This window comes from Suricata suricatta, chromosome 5 (assembly GCF_006229205.1).
Source record: "Suricata suricatta isolate VVHF042 chromosome 5, meerkat_22Aug2017_6uvM2_HiC, whole genome shotgun sequence".
In the NCBI taxonomy this organism is placed as follows: Eukaryota; Metazoa; Chordata; class Mammalia; order Carnivora; family Herpestidae; genus Suricata; species Suricata suricatta.
The window spans coordinates 39,913,475-39,933,546 of record NC_043704.1 but is presented as its reverse complement, the minus strand read 5'-3'; the positions used below and the strand labels follow the sequence as shown (position 1 = coordinate 39,933,546).

The 20,072-nt window shown below is 36.8% G+C and overlaps 1 protein-coding gene across 1 annotated transcript; it reads left to right on the top strand.

Moving 5' to 3' along the window:
- Positions 1-1,890: 1,890 nt before the first annotated feature.
- On the top strand, positions 1,891-19,754 carry POU1F1 (POU class 1 homeobox 1). The gene is made up of 6 exons (XM_029940656.1): positions 1,891-2,089; positions 4,394-4,543; positions 14,888-15,112; positions 17,650-17,814; positions 18,510-18,570; positions 19,384-19,754. Exons 1-6 carry the CDS (start codon positions 1,948-1,950, stop codon positions 19,592-19,594), a joined length of 954 nt encoding a protein of 317 aa, XP_029796516.1. The 5' UTR covers positions 1,891-1,947; the 3' UTR covers positions 19,595-19,754.
- Positions 19,755-20,072: the final 318 nt, after the last annotated feature.

Sequence of the window (20,072 nt, the reverse complement as noted above, 5' to 3'; positions counted from 1 at the left end):
AAATTTAAAAAAGAAACAAATTGTAATATATCTATACAACTCAATATTATGCAATATTAAATCTGCTTACAAAACTGATAAATTTACAGTTGATGGTACTAAGTGAGAAGATCATAGTGAACACATCTATTTTCTGGTTTTATATAATTTTAACTCGGGCATTCTGGTTTGCATTTCACACCACAGTTAAAAATTTTTAAAACTGTTGCCAAAGAAATGCTGTTTAAGATTGCAATGGTGGAATTTTAGATAGAATGACAAACTGCTGGGAAAGCATGTTGTTGTTGTCTGGGGAAGTTTTACAGCGTTCCTCGCCATCTACCCCTGGGTGAGTATACCTTATCAGCATATTCCAATGACTATTGTTTAGCTTATTTTTTAAAAATGGTCATTGCCCAATAAATAAATTGAAAAACCATTTTTTCATTTGTGTAGTCTACAAAATTAAAAATCACTGCAAGGGTGCAATGAATACTTTCGATTACCTGTAACATTCTCTCCTCAGAGAAAACTAATAGAGCTTCAAAGATTCAGAATTCAGAATGAAAACAATATGTCACTTTCACAATGAATATTTTCCAGGCAGTATCTAATGATTTGAGTAAACTTACATTTTCCTACAAAATATCAATTGGTTACTACCACAGTGTCCAAGTTGCAAGGTTTTTGAAAAAGTATTCTTGTCAATATTAAGTTTAGCACAAAATAACCAATTCCATGTTATCTGGAAACATTCCATAATATAAAATTTCAAAAAAAAAATCTTATGAATCATGGCCATTGCTTATGTCAGTAATATCTATCCCTCTCGGGTTACTTCTGTTTGTTATAGTTCGCCCAGCATACTTCCTAAAAGTGGTATTCGCCTTCACTCATTTATTTATAGAAATCATGATCATTGTACTTAATGCTAACATATTTATCTTTGTGTGAACTCTTTGCAAAGTATACATACTTTTTTCATGCCCACTTAATGTTGGTATTTTCTGTGTGGAAGGTTTGCACCCAGTGCTACCATGGTTACTGCGGGCTCTGGAGGGGAGGGGCTAAGTTCAGGGCTCTGGAACAGTCGAGAACAGTGAGGATGGTATGATACATAACTTCCACCGCTGTGAGATTTGCATTACGTGAACTGTAGAAAGTGCCTAGGATAGTGTCAGCATCTTGTAAAGACTAACTAAATGTTCATTCTTAGTAAATAGAAATCCAGGGAAATATACTATCACTCATGTTGATGTTCTCGACACAGGACTACAATTTTATTCAATATTTTTCTATTTTCCATTTATAATATAGTAACAAATTGGTATTCATAGTTTTTCCAAAATTGCATTGTTGAGTCTGAATCAGTAGTTGGCAATATACTTGTTCATATTTAGTTTTCTACGGATCTTTTGATTTAAACATTTAATAGTTATAGTTTCTTAAAATTGTGTTGTATGCTTTATATGCTATTTTCAAGATCTATTGAGAAGTTTTCAAAAAATCCCTCATCTATAAATATTTGTTATTGTGCTAGTAGCAAAAAGACACCTAGTATTTTTCCATTCATTTTAGGATTATTTCTTTGAGGAACACTTATTTTTGAAGTTCTTGATTCCTTTCTAAAAGGTCTGAATTACTGAAGTTGTCAAAGTTTCAGATTTCTTCCTTTCCACCCATCTATACCCCAGACCCAGGATCCCTCTTGGGCACGGATTATGTGTGGGTGAGGAGGAAGACGGTTCAGATTGATAAAGCAATACCCCTGGGAAAAGATGATTAACATGTAGAAAGGGATTTCCCTGCAGTATAAATACCAGCACGCGCCCTCCTGGTTGCTTCAGAGCCTTCCTGATGTATATATGCAGGTAGTGAGATTTGAAACGGCCCTTTGAAACAGTAATAAAATCAAACTCTGATTTGGGGAGCAGCACTTCTCCTTCATTTTTCTACTCTCTTGTGGGAATGAGTTGCCAACCTTTTACTTCGGCTGACACGTTTATACCTCTGAATTCCGAGTCTTCTGCCACACTGCCTCTGATCATGCACCCCAGCGCTGCCGAGTGCCTCCCGGTCTCCAACCACGCCACCAACGTGATGTCCGCAGGTACTGACCCCCGTCCTGGTCTGCGTGTGACTGGGCCTGAGGATTTCAGCATGGGTGCTCTGCATCTTGTTCGTTGAGAATCTCCTTGCTTCTTTAATTTTCTCCTTTATTTTCAGTTAAATATTAAGGACATTGAAAAGCCAAGGACCTAAGAAATTTTTAAAGAACTATTAGTAAGCATTGTAATTTCAATTGTTGGTCTTCTTATAAAGAAGATCTATTTTCTACATAAGTAAACAGTCTGGGTGCTTTTAATCCAAAAAGCAATTTTATGTAAACATTTATGGATAAAGAGCAAAACTAAAGAAATAGTCTAAATAATGTTTAAAAGGTGTTCTTTCTTTATCTTAAGGATTTATTTGGTTTTACCATGTTCCAAAACAGCTATATCCCTCATATTAAACTCAACTGAATGATTCCCAATACCAAAACCAATAGATTTCAAAGAATAAAATAATTAAATGATTAAATGATTTTTAACATTTTTAGCATAATTTCAAACTCAAAAATTTAAACTAGAAGAAATATGTAACATTTAGAGCCCATTCTTTCTAATGAAATTTTAATATTTTCTTACAGAACTTTCTTATGTAAGAATTAAACTTGAAAAATTGAATATATTGTCTCAAATCCAAATAGGTATGTGTTGCTAATGCACCCTTTCTTTATGCAGTAATGAATAAAATATTTAAAGTAGATTTATAAATGGGCAAAGTCTTAAATTGAGTAAATTTCTTTCATATGTAAGTTTGGGATGAATCTGCAGGTAAATTTTTAAAAATCTAGAGTGTGTGTGTGTATATATATATATGTATATATATATATGAATTTTGGTAAAATTATTAATGTAAAGAGTTTTATTTTCATCTACCAAAGATTCTCATAATTTAAATAGAAAGGCAGTAATGGAAGTCTCCCAAACATACTTTTTGGAAAATATAATAAAGTATTTTAACCAAAAATATGTGCTATAACTAAATTTAAATGGTTATCACATAGCTAATTATATATATTAAATAAGATATTCTAAGTAGATATTTAAATAATATTTAAATACATGATAATAGCATTTGATTTTATAATTTTTCCATCATGTTATAGTATACTAGGTAAGGAACTAGAAACGCTGCATATAATGAGAAGAGCATTGGGAATTACACGGGTTTCATGTTTGTTTAATTTTGGATTGCATAGTAAGATTTTTATATCTGATCATTATAATATTTTATATTAAGATTACTTCCATTCTTTCCACATGTCAGTTGTAAGATGAAAATTGGAAGATTTATCAATAGTAAGAGAAAATGTTTTACTTTCTGAAGTGACCTTGTATCTTTAATCACTAGGTTGTATCTCAATATTTTCAAAGGATTATAATTCTATCCTTTATAATATCTCTTATATTCAAGAATTTATGATCATATTATATTTAGGAAAACCTATCCCTATATTCAGGATATGAAAAAAAATGAGGAATAATAAGGAACGGTTTTATTGTCAATGCCCATACTTTTAGTCAACTTGGTGATTCATGCTTTAAAGCTTGATTAAAATTTAGCAATTCAAATTTACTTTTCTAATACACATTGATTCCACAGGGCAAATAACTATTTCTGAATGAGGTAATGTTTATATACTGGGTTCAACCTATATAGATCTCAAGTCACACAACAATCAATTTTTTTTACCAGTTTTATTATTAGAATTGTTGCATTGATTGTGGGAATTCAGAAAACTACTTGATTTCAATATCAACATGAGGACATCATCCATTGTCACAGATTTTTCATAAACATCTGAACTTAGTGGGATTTTTATGATGGTATCCAAATAGAGATCAGTTGCTTAGCCATTTTCTCTAAGATGGAAGAAATTGTTAGGAGAATATGTAGAAGTAAAGACTGTTCAAGAGTTGATTTCTGTATTCGTTCTTTTAGGGAAAGACCACTATATACTACCATATCATACAAGAATTGTAAGAGATTATTCCTCTAGTCAGTTTACCGTAATGTCTATATGGGATGGAACCTACAAGAATTCTGAAATTCTCAATTGGCCAATGTCCAAACTGTTCAGTCACCCCTCACAAGAGCACAGCATAATTAAGGAGTGTTATTATCCACACTGATGATTTATGATCTGATTACCTGAGACAAAATTTGATTCCTGCTTTTTAGGCTACTCAGAGAATTTCCGACAAGTGAAAACAAATTACTGCCATATAACTCTAAGAATCACATAAATGTATGTGTATTTTTGCAATACAGTGACTGTGTCTTGAATCCTCACACATTTTCTTACCAGTCCCGTCTATTTTGTCTTTGATCCAAACTCCTAAATGTTTGTGCGCATACATCTTGGTGACATCATTGGGAAACACAGCAACAGGACTTCATTATTCTGTTCCTTCGTGTCATTATGGAAACCAGCCATCGACCTATGGAGTGATGGCAGGTAAGAAAACTTGTCTGCCTATGTGAGGTTGAGTTTGGGGACACTAAGATGGATTTCTTGGGTCTGAGAGAATCTTTTTATTTTTTACTATTTTTTACTTTTCATTCTTAGTTAGTTAACATACAGTGTAGTCTTGGCGGACAGTGTAGTCGGAAGGTCTGAGGGGATCTTTACCAGAATGTGTCATAAAATTCTAATCTCTCAACCTTGAAAATTGCTGGTAAACGACTACTTATTGAAATATTCCCTAATATGTGATACCTTCAGAAATCATAATGGTTAAACCTGATTTCCCCTATTCTACATAACCCTGAATTTCTGTGCTTCACTCTTTTGTTTGCTTTGTATGATTTTTACTCTAATTCATTACTTCCAAACTGCTGATTGTCACTTGATGTTATTGATGTCATGAGTTATAATATGGGCACGACTAGCCTCATGTAGTTATTTAAGTTTAAGTGTAAGTTAGCTAAAATAAGGTCAAATTTAAAATTTAGTTCCTCAGTTGCAGTAGCCACATTTCAAGTGTTAATAATCTCAGGTGGTTACCGAAGCAGACAGCTCAGACTTCAAAACATCCCCCTCACTGCAGTATTTCTTCTGGACGTTTGGCCCCTAAAGATAAATAAGACATTGAAAGTAAATTTCAGCGTTTCAGCAGCTTTAGTGATCGTTGTTTGAAGCTGTGGTGGCTCTGAATTGTTGTTAGTCTTAAATGAGATTTAAACAATTGAAGTTACTTTTGTTTCTCCTCCGGGAAAATAAGGCATCACTAGATCAAGGTTAACTATTTATTGATGCTTGCATGAAAGCACTGATAACACATTTCTTAAGAAAGAGGAAAATCTGACCTATTCACAACAAAACTTATGACTTACTTTTAGGATATGGCCAGACAAAAGATTTTAAGGGTTTAATAATGTATACATATTTTTTAGGTGTCTTTGATCTTTGATATTGGTTACTACAGCAGGGAGAGAAACCTTATGGGTGACAATAAACTACTAGGGATCTATGTGAGAAAATACGAGAAAGAGTGTGTGTGTGTGAGAGATACTGAGGGAGAAGCTTTAGATAAAGGAATTCTATATTAGAGAAATTTTTTTTAAGTTTACTTATTTTGATAGAGAGGGGAAGAGAGAGAATTCCAAGCAGGCTCCATGCTGTCAACTCGAGCCTGATGCAGGGATTGATCTCAGGAATCATGAAATCATGAGCTGAGTGGAAATCAAGTGCCAGATACTTACCTGGCTGAGCCATCCACACACTCTTAAGGAAATCTTTTCTAACTGCTGTGTCTTGTTACCATACATATAAATGATGGGGGGGGGGCGGTGGAAGCCCATGAATTTACAACTATAAATTTGAAATAAAATTGAACAAGTATTTTAGTTCACCAACATGTAATTTCTCTAAATTTTTCATTTTGAGACCAAATAAAACATTAAAACTTGAAGCTATTCCAGAAACAAATGAGCTCCACTTACATTCCACCAAGCAGCATTCTGGATAAACTAGTATCCTCACCTTTATGGTAAAATGAAGACTAATGTTCTTAATGATTACTTGTAAATCCTAGAATCTCTTTTTTGTAAATAATTATGAAATAGGGATGGCCATATTTTTCCCCTTTGAAGACTGATTATTTATGATTCATATATTTAATAATCAGTATTCATGGTTAATGAGAACAGCCTTTGTTGATGATAAACTATTTTCATTGTAAAAATAGTAAAATGCGCACTGAGCCACTAGAGGTGTAGGCAGAACGCTCTGTATGGCCCACAGCACACCGAGACCATGAAGTCTGGAGATGACAAGCGCATGGCTGTACATGGCTGTCTCTTGGAGGGGCGGCCTTGCTGTTCTTCAAAGAGATTCCCACAAACCCAGGTCCACCTTGAGGGGCCTTCTCGACCAGCCACAGGCAGCAGAGGATGGAGTTTAACCACAGACCAAACACTGAGATGGTTTTTGCTACCATCTCCCTTCCCTGCAAGGCTACTGGCCTAGTGGGTTTGCAGCTGCTGTGAGAATTCTGACCCAGTTCTAGTCACAGGTTCACGGTGAGCCCACAGGCAGCGGGGACTGTGCTGACAAGCTCCCTGGGCAGGCACTCAGCCAACCCTCTTCCTCACTGCAGTCGAAAGGAGAGGCTCCAGAAAAACCCTTTAAAATGACCCAAAGCCTGGGTCAGTAACGGGAGCTACATGGTTATCCTAAGATCTGTATGTGTCCCGACAGTCTTAAAAGTATTTCTATTTAGTCACCGAGAGAAAAACTTGCCACGGCAAGCAGTGAGCTTGCGTTTGAATATCTTTTGAGAACGATACGCTTTATTATCAGAGTGCCAATATTTTGATATGCTTAGTATTGGTTTTTGCATCATAGCAGATTAAACCTCAGAAACTCTGAACTCCCCTGTCTTTATCCCCAGAGGAGCCACACAAATTGAGCTATAAAACACAGGAATTCAAAAATAAGAGTGCAGAGATAGAAAATACACAAGAGAAACCTGGTTATGTCATTAGAATGTTCTGAGAAGTCTCGGCATTCATCCAACAGGCCACTTGCACGCACTCCGCAGAAGCATCGTACCTACAATAACGACCGGTTTACTGTCACGCATGCTATATGAGAGGAAATCCAGAGAAAGCCCTGTATTTCAAAGGATGTGAAATTGCTTTATTTTAATGTGGTAATCTTATAACCCGCACTCTGACGCTTACATGTAGTTTGAGTGTTTCGTTCAATTAATAACACACTGGAAGGAAAGAGCTATGTAGCTACCGTTTTGTGAAAGTTGGTAGGGAGGACTTTTTAAATTATCAGATGAATCCATTGTGCCTTATAGTCCAGATGTGGGCACACCAAAGAGAATGACTGATTGGGAGCAATGAATTAGCCACACCATGAACTAATTACAAACCTTGTTCAAGTCACTTAGCTTCTCTGAGTTTCAATCTCTTTCTATCTGAGTTGTGGTGAGAGCTACAACTTGACTGAAGTTACATTGTGGCGTATTTGTACCGACTTGACCTGGCTTTCTCATGATCTTTTCTCTGGATACAGTTGCAGCTAAATGCCTTCTGTCCTTTCATCCCTGAGAATTTAGATTATTCAACAACTTACAATATAGATAACAGGTAACAGTGAATTAAAATTACTCTTTAAGGGGAGCCTGGGTGGCTCAGTCAGCTGAACATTCAACTCTTGATTTCGGCGGGGGTCATGGTCCCAGAATCGTGGGGTTCTGCACTAAGCAAGGAGCCTGCTTAAGATGGTCTCTCCCCCACTCTCTTTCTTTGAATTTTTAACGAATTAACAAAATATTTTTAATGTTTGTTTATCTTTGAGGCAGAGACAGAGCATGAGCAGGGGAGGAGCAGAGAAAGAGGGAGACACAGAATCTGAAACAGGCTCCAGGCTCTGAGCTGTCAGCATAATGTGGGGCTCAAACCCATGAACCGTGAGATCGTGACCTGAGCCGAAGTCAGATGCTTAACTGACTGAGCCACCCAGGAGCCCCAGAAAGTAATTTTTTTTAATGTCAGTTAAAAAATGTTTTTAAAAAGCTATTCAAAACCTCTTCTAGATAAACACAACACAAAACAAGAGAACAACAAAAAGACTACAAACACTAATTCTTGATATTCTCCAGTTTATGAAGGTGGGTGAAGGCTAGGCAACATGCTCAATGGGCTGTCCACTCTGCCCACCATCCTAGGAAAACTGAACAAATCAGCACAGTAAAGAGTATTAAACCCAGCAAGGTCATGTATATAATGGCCACGCCAAGATGATATGTGGAGTCATTTAAAAATTAATTTTAAGAGAAAAGCAAAGTAGCTGAGGTTTAGAAAGCAAAGTAGCTGAGGTTTAGAAATTAACCAAGAAGACAAATGTTCTTTTTTCTTCATGTTGATTTAATTTTGAGAGAGAGCAAGTGGGGGAGGGGCAGAGAGAGAGAGGGAGACACAGAATCCAACACAGCCTCCAGGCTCTAAGCTGTCAGCACAAAGCCAGACGCAGGGCTCAAACCCATGAACTGTGAGATTATGACCTGAGCCAAAGTTAGATACTCAACTGACTGAACCATACAGGCACCCTATTTTTTTTTTTAACAAGTGGATAAGAAAAGATAATTATGACTGAAAATGCCTCTCTTCCTGCTCTTATGCAAAAGGCAAAAGAAATCAGTTTGATGGTTGACATAGAGAAATGGGCAACTTTGGAGCCCATCTCTTAAAGTGTTTTCTTTCTTCTCCTCCTTTATGTCCCCCTCTGCACCTCCTCCTTCCTCCCCTGTTCCTTCCTTCCTCTTCCTTCTTTCTCCTCCTTTTTTCTACTTCTCCTTTTTCATTACGTTTCTCCCTAACTTGTTCTGGTTGTGTTGACTCTGAGGGAGGAAGTAATTTTGAATACTTTTTTTTATTTTTACCTCTGAATCAGAAAAAGCTGTTCAGTAGCAGTAACACGAAGTATTTCGCCTAAGTCTTCTTAGTCTCTCAACTACTCAATCTGAACTCTGTAGCAGGAAAGCATTCACAGGCCGATGTGTAAACAAAATGGGCATGGCTGTGTTCCAAATACATTATAAATCCAGGCAGAGGATCCTGCTGTATATTAGGATTTTCTCCACACACAGAAAAGATTACAATTTACACTTCAGGTGTGCTTCACCTTGCTGGGTGTGAAGAAAAAAAAAAATAAATGGAAACATTGAAATACACATTCTTTTGCATGCCTCCGGGCAAAATTGTGGGTTTTACTGTGTCCCCTGCATGTTCTTATAAGGCTTCAAGCCCGTAACCTCAGCGACGCCGTTGGCCTCTGGCAGAGCCACGTGCTTTGGAAGAGCGATTTGCCCCTTAGCACAGTGTTGAACCAGCACCTCTGGCTCCCCATTGCCAGCTTTAAAAGATTTACCGCTTTTCTTCTCCCACGTCCACCACACAGAAATATATCACACAGCAATTCAGGAAAGCTTTGGTGATGAAGGTCTGGGGGAGGGAGGGGGTGCTGGCTGGGTGGCTCAGTCCGTTAAGCCTTCTGCTCAGATCTCGATCTCACAGTTTGTGAGTTCAAGCGCCGCATTGGAGTACACGCGGATTCTCTCTCTGCCGCCCCTCTGCTCGTGCTCGCTCGCTCGCTCTCTCAAAATAAATAAACTTGGTGGATAACCTACAATGTGAAAATATACTTTAGAGGTAAAGAAGCTGCAAACACTTCCAAGCCATTTAGAGGCGTGCTTCTCCAGGCTCATGGACGATTTTGCTTTATCAGGGTTTTGGAACTCGCTTCTGAGACTCCTGCTTCAGATAACTCCTTGCTTCTTTTATCTTCCCATTTTTTTTTCTTTTTTTTTTATGACATCTCTCTGTTTTTCTTAACATTTATTTATTTTTCAGACAGACAGAAGCGCATGAGTAGAGAAGGGTAGAGAGAGAGAGGGAGACTCAATCCAAAGCAGGTTCCAGGGTATGAGCTGTCAGCACAGAGCCTGATGCGGGGCCGGAACCCACAAGCCATGAGATCGTGACCTGAGCTGAAGTCGGATATTTAACCCACTGAGCTACCCAGGCCCCTGTTGTTTTATTTGTTTATTTTTTTTTTTAATAATCAGTGCTTCTGGGGCTCCTGGGTGGCTCAGTCAGTTAAGCCTCCAACTTCGTCTCAGGTCAGATCTCACGTTCGTGGGTTCGAGCCCCGTGTCAGGCTCTGTGCTGACGCTAGCTCAGAGCCTGGAGCCTGCTTCCGGTTCTGTGTCCTTCTCTCTCTGCCCCTTCCCCTCTCATGCTCTGTCTCTCTCTGTATCAAAAATAAATAAAACATTAAAAAAATTAAAAAAAATAATCAGTGCTTCTGGGCGCCTGGGTGGCTCAGTCAGTTAAGCGTCAGGCTTCAGCTCAGGTCATGATCTCGCCGGTTCGTGGAATCGAGCCCCACATTGGGCTCTGTGCTGACCGCTAGCTCAGAACCTGGAGCCTGCTTCGGATTCTGTACCTCCCTCTCTCTCTGACACTCCCCTGCTCACACTGTCTCTGTCTCTCAAAAATAAATAAAAAACATTAAAATGTTTTTAAAAAATCAGTGCTTCAGAAAGATTTAAAAAATATCTTGCCATCCATACCACACCAGTCACTGTCCATTCTCCCCCAAATACAGGATCATATGAGAGACACTTGGTTTGCCTATACTTAACGACTGTCATGATTTCTGTTTGTTAGTTCCAGGAACAATGTGTCTGTGCAGATAACTGTGGATTTTTCACTTAATGAAAAAATATAAACATATTACACGTTTCGTTTTCCTGGGCTCTGGATGCCAAACCTTTGAACATAGTATCTCCTGTGTACTTTTCATGGACTCATGTTCAAGTTTACATTTTAAATGTTGATTTTTTTTCCCAGAGTATTTTTTTTAGTTTATTTATTTATTTTGAGAGAGAGACAGTGCAACTGAAGGGAAGAAGCAGAGAGAGAACCTCAAGCAGGGTCTGAACTGTCAGATACAGGGCTCGAACTCATGAACTGCGAGATCATGACCTGAGCTGAATTCAAGAGTCAGATGCTTAAGAAACTCAGCCTCCCAGGTGCCCTTTCCCAGGTAGTATAAACTACCTCTATAATTTTCCAGAAATAGAGGTGGCTCTCTTCTAATGTTTAATAAATAAATTATAATATTTTTATCTGAAAGTATGTTTAATGTAGCCAAATGTATTTAAACTGCAGATGTCTTTAAAGGAAAGCCAATTTGGCTTACCCGAGTACAGATTGCCAACAAATTGAATGAGGTAATTATTTTGATGTGGTTTACGACAATGCTCATTGGACTTTGGATCTGGTTTTAACTGTATAGTTGATTCATTGTAGCATCCACTGAAGGTTATTTAAGTCCCTTTTACTTAAGTTTTCTAAATTTTAAATTGTGAACAAAATTTCTTTCTATCTCACTGATGTATATATAAGAAGATGACAAGTGTGAAATGGACACAGCACAAAGTATCAGATTTGTAGTAGCGTGCGACTATGATCAGCAAGAAATATTGAAAATAATGACCACAAAGGCTAATAAATTTAGACCTTATGGCATATCATATAAAAGATATGTAAATTATTTATGGAAAATAGAAATTTGACATAGGTAAAATGAGTTATCTGAAGTGCTTTAAAATACATTAAATGAGGGGTGCCTGGGTGGCTCAGTTGGTTAAGCCTCCAACTTTGGCTCAGGTCATGATCTTACATTCGTGGGTTTGAGCCCCGCGTCAGGCTCTGTGCTGAGAGCTCAGAGCCTGGAGCCTGCTTCGGATTCTGTGTCTCCCTCCCTCTCTCTCTGCCCCTCCCCACTCATGCTCTGTCTCTCTCTGTCTCAAAAATAAATTAAAAAACATTAAACAACATTTATAAAAAGAAATAAAATACATTAAATTTGTATAATCACACAACAGACTGCATACACATACATACACACACACACACACAGTGGGATATTACTCTGGCTTAAAAAAAATGAGATGGCCATTTGTGACAACATGGGAACTAAAGAGCATTATGCTAAGTGAAATAAGTCAGAGAAAGACAAATACCAAATGAGTTCACTTATATATGGAATCTAAAAAAACAAATGAACAAAGTAGAAAGAGACCCATAAATACAAAGAACAAACTGATGGTTGCCAGGGGGTAGAGAAATAGGCAGAATGGATGAAGGGAAACAGGAGACCTAGGCTTCCAGGTATGGGATGAGTGAGTCACAGAGATGAAAGATACAGCTCAGGGGACGTGGTCATTGGTACTGTGACAGCATCATCTGGTGACAGATGGTAGCAGCTATACTTAGAGCAAGCATAGCATAACACAGAATCATCCAACCACTATGGTGTGTACCTGAACTAAGGTAGCACTGCATGTCAACTACCCTTCAATACAAAAGATAACAATAAAATAGTAAGGTAGAGAAAAAACTCAGCAGCCTATTTTTTTCCTCACTGCTTTTACTTTTATAGTACTTCATCATTAAGTGTCTTGAGTGACATTTGGTGTTTTTGAATGACAAGAGAAGTGAAGATTTTTTTCTTATATCTGAGAACCAACGCTTAAAGCCTAAGTGCAAAGTCTTGAGATTTTGTATTACCTGATTTGTATCACTTGAGATAATTAAGTAAATCCTAAAATAAACATGATTGGTTTCTTTTTATGTATTTTCTTTTACTTCAACTAGCAGAAATCCAGAGCTAATCGAAAGCTAAATAGAAATTAGTAAACATTGGGGCACCTGGGTGGCTCAGTCAGTTGAGCGTCTGACTTTGGCTCAGGTTATAATCTCATGGTTCATGAGTTCAAGCCCTGTGTTGAGATATGACTGCTCAGAGCCTGGAGCCTGCTTCAGATTCTGTGTCTCCCCATCTCTCTGCCCCTCTCCTGCTCATCACACTGTCTGTCTGTCTGTCTCTCCCCCTCTCCCACCCCAAAAATAAACATTAAAAAAATTAATAAACATTTAAAATACGAACTGTGTAATAAACTAAAAATTGGTAGAACTGCTTTTGAAAATTTTGTCTTGTCTGATCAATATACCACCCACTAAAGCATAGAGTAGACAATTAACTGACTTTAAAAAGTAAAACTGGGTAACTTTGATTTGTAAAGAAGCATGAATTTTTTTAGACAGGAATAGTTTCTTTCAAATATTTTTCACAGCAGCTAAATTTGTTTTATGCTATTTTTGTTCAGCTCCTCACTTGTATATTACTTTGCTTCCAAAAAGAACATAGTCTGTTGGGAAGGGGCACACTTTATAATTACATATTGTCATATAAATAATACAAGCCAATCACTTGCTGACTTACACTATTCTTTGGTCATTACATATTGATATATTAATATGATTTATATATTCTAGAAAATTACATTACTACATGTCTTTGATTTGTGAATATATTTATAGAGAAATAATAGGTAGCATAAACTTGATATATTTTTTCAGTGTTTCCAAGAATGATTATTGCATATATTCTATAGTAATTTATTTTTAGTTTAAATATTTATTTACACTCATAAGAAAAGTGATGAATTACCAAGTATTTTATTTGTATCAAAATGTCTTGGTTATACAAGTGTCATTTACCATAAATTGAAGTGAAGTCTCTACCAATAAAAACATGATGTATTGATGAGGAAAACAGAAATAAGACGTGTGGAAATGTGGCTAATGCTGTCCTGTCACTCACCCATGCTCCCCAACAGAGGCTGACTCTTCTTTCCTAGGAAAGAATGAAACTGGAAGCACTTTTTAAAAAATTACATCTTGTAGCATTTTTGTGATTTATTATTTAACCCAATCAATTGATCTAATGCTTCATCATTTATGGGTAATTTTCTATCATATCTAGAATTGCACCCTTCCTTGTCATTATTTTTGCTTCTTAAATCATAAGGACTGATTCCATTATATTATATATATTTTAAGAAATCTTGATGCTTTTTAATAGAACTGTAAAAATTACCTTTTTTCCTTTTACTTCTTGAATCTATTTAACCATATTAACATATTTCATGTTCTTATAATTTTCTTTACACCTGCCTTTGTTAAATTAAAAAAAAAGACATTTTTCCTTGAAATTCAGTATTGACTGAGAAAACAGTGGAGCTTCTTAATGTTGTAAAATTAATTTTCTAATCCTAAGAAAACTTCCCAGCACAGCACTTTAACCACACGCCTTGCTTATAATAAACATCACAGACTATTTGTGTAATGAGTTAAGAGAAGTGGAACTTCTCCATTCCACTTTAGCTGAACCTCAGATTCACAAGAACAGGTGTCTTTTAAGAGAAAAATGATATAATGGAAAACATACTTCTGAGAGAACTGGCTTATTTCTATTTTAATTACTTGCAATTCCGTTTTTTTCCTTTGACATTATTTTTGTTTTTGCTGCTCTGGGGAAGGTGGAAAAGAAATCTCTTTTACACTAAGCTACTCTGACTGCTATTTTGGAAGGCTGAACGTCACTTAACCCTTCAGAATTGTGACAGCTAGGGGCCTGGTTGGCTCAGTCAGTTAAGTGTCCACTCTTGATTTTGGCCCAGGTGAGATCCAGCTCCATGTTGGGCTGTGAGCTGACAGCATGGCGCCTGGTTGGGATTCTCTCTCTCTCTCTCTCTCTCTCTCTCTCTCTCTCTCTCTCTCTCTCTCTCTCTCTCTTTCAAAATAAACGTGAAAACAAAATTTTTAATTTTGACAGCTGTAGGGAAATAATGGGTTCAAAGGTGCAAAACTTTTGCTTGTCTAGAAACGGCGGAGGGTTACAAACCCCTCCCCTTCCTCCGCTCCTTCACAGGTGGCTTACCCCCCGGCCTGTACAAGCTTCCTGACCACACCCTGGGTCCCGGCTTTCCTCCTGTGCACCAGCCTCTCCTGGCAGAAGACCCCACCGTCACGGACTTCAAGCAGGAGCTCAGGCGGAAAAGTAGATTGGGTGAAGAGCCGATAGACCTGGATTCTCCAGAAATCCGAGAACTTGAGAAGTTTGCCAATGAATTTAAAGTGAGAAGAATTAAGCTAGGTATGCATTTTTTAGGAGTAACGGGCATGCAACTTGGTCCGCAAACCCTTACTATTTTACTGTTTAGTCTCTTATACTCTATTCAGAAGTCCAAGACAGTTCTCATTCCACATCTGTGCTGTGGATTTAAGTTCCTCCAATTATGGTAATCCTACAAAAATCCTTATTTCCTTGTTAATTCTTAGCATCATAAATACACAGATTTTTAAGTCAATGGTATTTTTTTCCACTTACTTACCTCAAGATTCATCTCGAAGTACTTGTTTTCCTATTTTATTTGAACTTATGAATAGATAGGCCATTCATGATTCAAATTGATAAAAAGTATAAGTGAAATATATCCTGTTTGTCTTTCCTGTTTATCCCATTTCTTTGCATCTTTCCAGATACCTTACGTACATATAAGCAACTCTACAGATTTTTTCAGATAAATTTTTTCAAAATATTATTTAATTTTGAGGAGTAGGGGACAGAGAGGGAGACAGAATCTCAAGCAGGCTCCACATCAGCACCAGCCCAACATGTGGCTCGAACCCACAAACCATGAGATCATGACCTGAACCAAAGTCAAGAGTCAGATGCTCAACCAACTGAGCCACCCAGGTGCCCCAGCTTTTTAAAAATTTAACTGTGTATTTTAGAGAGCTTTCCTAATATTTTTAATGGGTCTATCAAATTCCATTTCATGAATTTATTATTTAGCCAGTCCTCCATTGATGGTAAATTCAGGTTCTCTCCAAACTTACATTGTTAAAAACAGTCCTACAGGGGCACCTAGGTGGCTCATTCAGTTGAGCATCCAACTGATTTTGGCTCTGGTCATGATATCTCAATGGTTCATGAGTTTGAGCCCCACTTTGGGCTCCATGCTGACAGAGCCTGTTTGGGATTCTCGCTCGCTCGCTCGTTCTCTGCCCCCTCCTGCTTTTATGCTCATCTCTCTCTAAAGAAATAAATTTTAAAAATCCTATGATGATTCACTTCATAAATGCCATTTTGTACCTACATAAATTTGTATATAGGCCAAGTGTTAAAAGTACATTTTCTTAATTAAAGTGCATGTGTATTTGTAATTTTGATAGATGTTGTCAAATAGGTCTGTATAGAGGTTGTAGCAAATTTTACCACCACCATGAGTATCTCTTGGCAAACTCCTCAGAATATAATCTTTATGAAGGTAGGGTTTTTAAATTTATTTTTATTTTTCCTTAAGAACATATCATCAGCATTTAGAAAACAATAAAATTGTTGCAAGAAAAATATAGTTTAGTTTTTTGGGTCTTTGCAAATCAGGTAAATTTGATAGGTCAGAGTGGTACCTCATGGTAATTTCATTTTAAATTTGAGTGAAGATTGAAAAGTGGTACTTCATGTGTTTTATAGTCATTTGGAATTCTTTCTCTGTGAACTGTCTGTCCCTAGCCTTTGCACACTTTCTATTCAATAGTGTTTTTTCATGTAAAATAACTATAAAAATTAATCTTGATTTAAATTCATAAAATAGTGTATCTTTTAAATGGATTGAACATGATAGTTCCACCCTCTGCACAGGTAATTTTGTAATGATATTTACTGGTGGGCATTGTATGTAACCATTCTATGAATGCAGATATATAGCTATAGGCCCTGAATTAATATTCAGTGACTATAGATGATAAACACAGCAATAGGCATCTTAACAACAACCATTTTCAGTGAGCTATTTATGTTGCTGTGAATATTTCAAACCCAATATTGATGGTTGATACCAACTTGTACTCTAACAATGTTCGGGAACAGTCCATGAGGATCTTTGGCCTGAAGCAGTACCAAACAATATCATAAATGTGCTCAAAGATACCATAAAATACTGGGTGATCACAATCTTTTAATAGACATGTTTTTAGGGAAAGTAAGCATAAATCTTAGTTTTACTAGGTACCTTTTAACAATATAGTTGAAAATTTTACTCTTCCAGTTGAGATAAAAATATTTGTGACAGATCACCTATTTTATGCATATTTAATATGCTGTATTTTTGAATATATATCATCAGATATTTAATAAAGACAGCAAAACATTTTTAGTGTCTTATAAAATGTTTCTGACACATCTATCCAATTTCACTAAATAGTGTGAATGGCAGACGTTCTATCTAAATTCTTTTTTGAAGTACTGAACATTTCTACATGGAGGTTGCTAAACATTTCTAAATTGCCAATGCATCTATGCTTAAAAGCAATATTTAAGGGACACCTGAGTGGCTCAGTCTGTTGAGCGTCCGACTTCGGCTCAGGTCATGCTCTCACGGTTTGTGGGTTTGAGCCCCATGTCGGGCTCTGTGCTGACAGCTTAGAGCCTGGAGCCTGCTTCAGAATCTGTCTCTCTCTTTCTCTGTCCCTCCCCCACTCATGTTCTGTCTGTCTCTCACAAAAATAAACATTCTTTAAAAAGCAATATTTAACAGTTAAGAAAGACCAAAAGACTTATGTCCTAAAGGGCCGGAGTGGATGCATCCCGACCAGCTGGAGCTAATGGTCTCTGCTGCCCTCTCACAGGATACACCCAAACCAACGTTGGGGAGGCCCTGGCAGCAGTGCATGGCTCCGAATTCAGTCAAACGACGATCTGCCGATTTGAAAACCTGCAGCTCAGCTTTAAAAACGCATGCAAACTGAAAGCAATATTATCGAAATGGCTGGAGGAAGCAGAGCAAGTTGGAGGTACTGAAGTTAGATCTCTGAAGACTGTGATGTTTTAACCTAGAAACAATGGTAGGAGTAATGCTAACGTGAGAGTTTTGAGGCTTCGTTTCGTTTCTCTCCTTCAGATGAAAAATAAATGTTTCATACTACTAAAAAAAGTAAGGGTAATTAAAGTATAGAAATCACTTTACGGAGAAGGTAAACAGAGTGAGTGAGAAGATAAGCTATAGGAGGACAGGTTTCTGGATAACGTGGCACAGGCATGAGGTGGTGACAGATTTTTTTTTAACACACCCAGATTTTTTGGCTCTGTGCTACACCCTAGTGATTGTACAGGAATTTTTATAACTTAGTATAATGTAGGCAGAACATTTCTACACACGTCTTCCAAATAAGTACCTAAGCAATTGCTAATGTAATAAAATTACCGACTCATACTACTGTCAAGGCTGGATATTGGAACAGAATAAAGTGCTCCAAGGAAAGCATGGTAGGATAATCATTTATAGACCATTGTCTTTGCAAAGTTAATATTTCTGTATTAACATTTTTGTGTTGGGTCTTGTACTGTAAAATAACATAGAATGCAAAACTTTAAAAGAGTATAGTGACTTTATTTTGCATCGTTTTATAAAGAAAATTTGAAACTCAACTCTGATAAGTGTTTTAAAACCTACTTTGTTTTTGTGATTGTTTCTCTCTCCCCATTACAGCTTTATACAATGAAAAAGTGGGAGCAAATGAAAGGAAAAGGAAGCGAAGAACAACTATAAGGTATTCTATTGAGATATTAAAAGAGGAAACGAAATATATTGTATATAAATGGAAGAGTATTTGAGGATAATATAGGTGCAACATAACACAAATGTGTGGTGAATAGTCAACTGAAAAGATTGGTGAAAAAGCATAAGTTAATAATCTAGAGATAGTAACTTTTTAACATCTGATGGAAAAGTGTGTTATTTGATTCAAGAACATTTGATCCACAAGTTTTTGGGTAAAACAGGAATTAAACAGAGAGTGACTATTTCTGCTGCCCTGTTAGATATGTCTTGCTCTGGCAATATGGTATCTCTGTTATTAACAGCAAAAGTAGCAATCAGTATTTCAGTCTCTTAAAGTCCGATGTGATTCTTTGCATTTCAAGCTAGAAAGATTGTTGGCTGATTTCTTACTAATTTGTGTGAAAATTACAGAGGAAATGCTAAAATACACGTTTTCTTTTGGTCGGTAAGTTCTTCACTAAACATTTCACCCATTATAATATCACCCAAGGGACATGTAGAAAATGTCTACACAAGTGCTCATTTCCTTTTCAGGAAGTCAGTGCCCTCTAGTGGCACAAAGTAGGATAAACATAGCAAAGTCTAGATTCCCTTATTTCTTCCCGTGGCTCTGCTTAGGGTACCCTGCATAACACAAGCATCCTAATGTTCTACAGACTGCTACTTACCTTGGTTGAAGCTTTGGAAGTGTTTTCAGAGTCTTTAGTTTCATGTTGATATTTATGAAATTCAACATTACTGAATTTTGATCTGCCAAAAAAACACCTTAATCCCACCTTTCTCTGTACTCCTCCCCACTCAGTATCGCTGCTAAAGATGCTCTGGAGAGACATTTTGGAGAACAGAATAAACCTTCCTCTCAAGAGATCATGAGAATGGCCGAAGAACTGAATCTTGAGAAAGAAGTAGTAAGAGTTTGGTTTTGCAATAGAAGGCAGAGAGAAAAACGGGTGAAAACAAGTCTGAATCAGAGTTTATTTACTATTTCTAAGGAGCATCTTGAATGCAGATAAACTTTACTATTGTGTAACATCCAATTTTTCTATTTTTCTTTCTTTTCTCTTCCCCAACAAAAACAGAAATTAGTTAACTCGGTTGGCTTCAAAAAGTCATTTTATACCAACAACTTTTGCAGAAGCTTTTCTACTTAAAAAAAAGTACAACTTAAATATTAGCCACTTCTTTAAAATATTCTCTGAAGCCAAACTATATTTTTAAGCCAAAGATACCAATAGGAATAAAACAGTAATTCTTTCTCAGTCTTTCTCTCTCACTCTTTATACACACACACACACACACACACACACACACGTGCGCAGTGTGCACATGGGTCATTTAAAGATTCCTTTTCCTAAGGCTATTTATTAGCTTTTTAATATTTCAGTCATCATGTTAAATAAAGAAGATCACCATAGAAGATACAATTAGAAAACTGTAACCAGTGCCATGTCTACCCTCAGCTCTAATAGTTTGTTTGAATTAGATCTTTGT

Excerpts from the sequence above, each read along its gene's own strand:
- POU1F1 (XM_029940656.1), top strand. The coding sequence starts at position 1,948 with ATGAGTTGCCAACCTTTTACTTCGGCTGACACGTTTATACCTCTGAAT. Across the intron at positions 4,544-14,887 it reads GACCTATGGAGTGATGGCAG|GTGGCTTACCCCCCGGCCTG; the intron begins GTAAGAAAACTT and ends GCTCCTTCACAG. Across the intron at positions 18,571-19,383 it reads AAGCGAAGAACAACTATAAG|TATCGCTGCTAAAGATGCTC; the intron begins GTATTCTATTGA and ends CTCCCCACTCAG.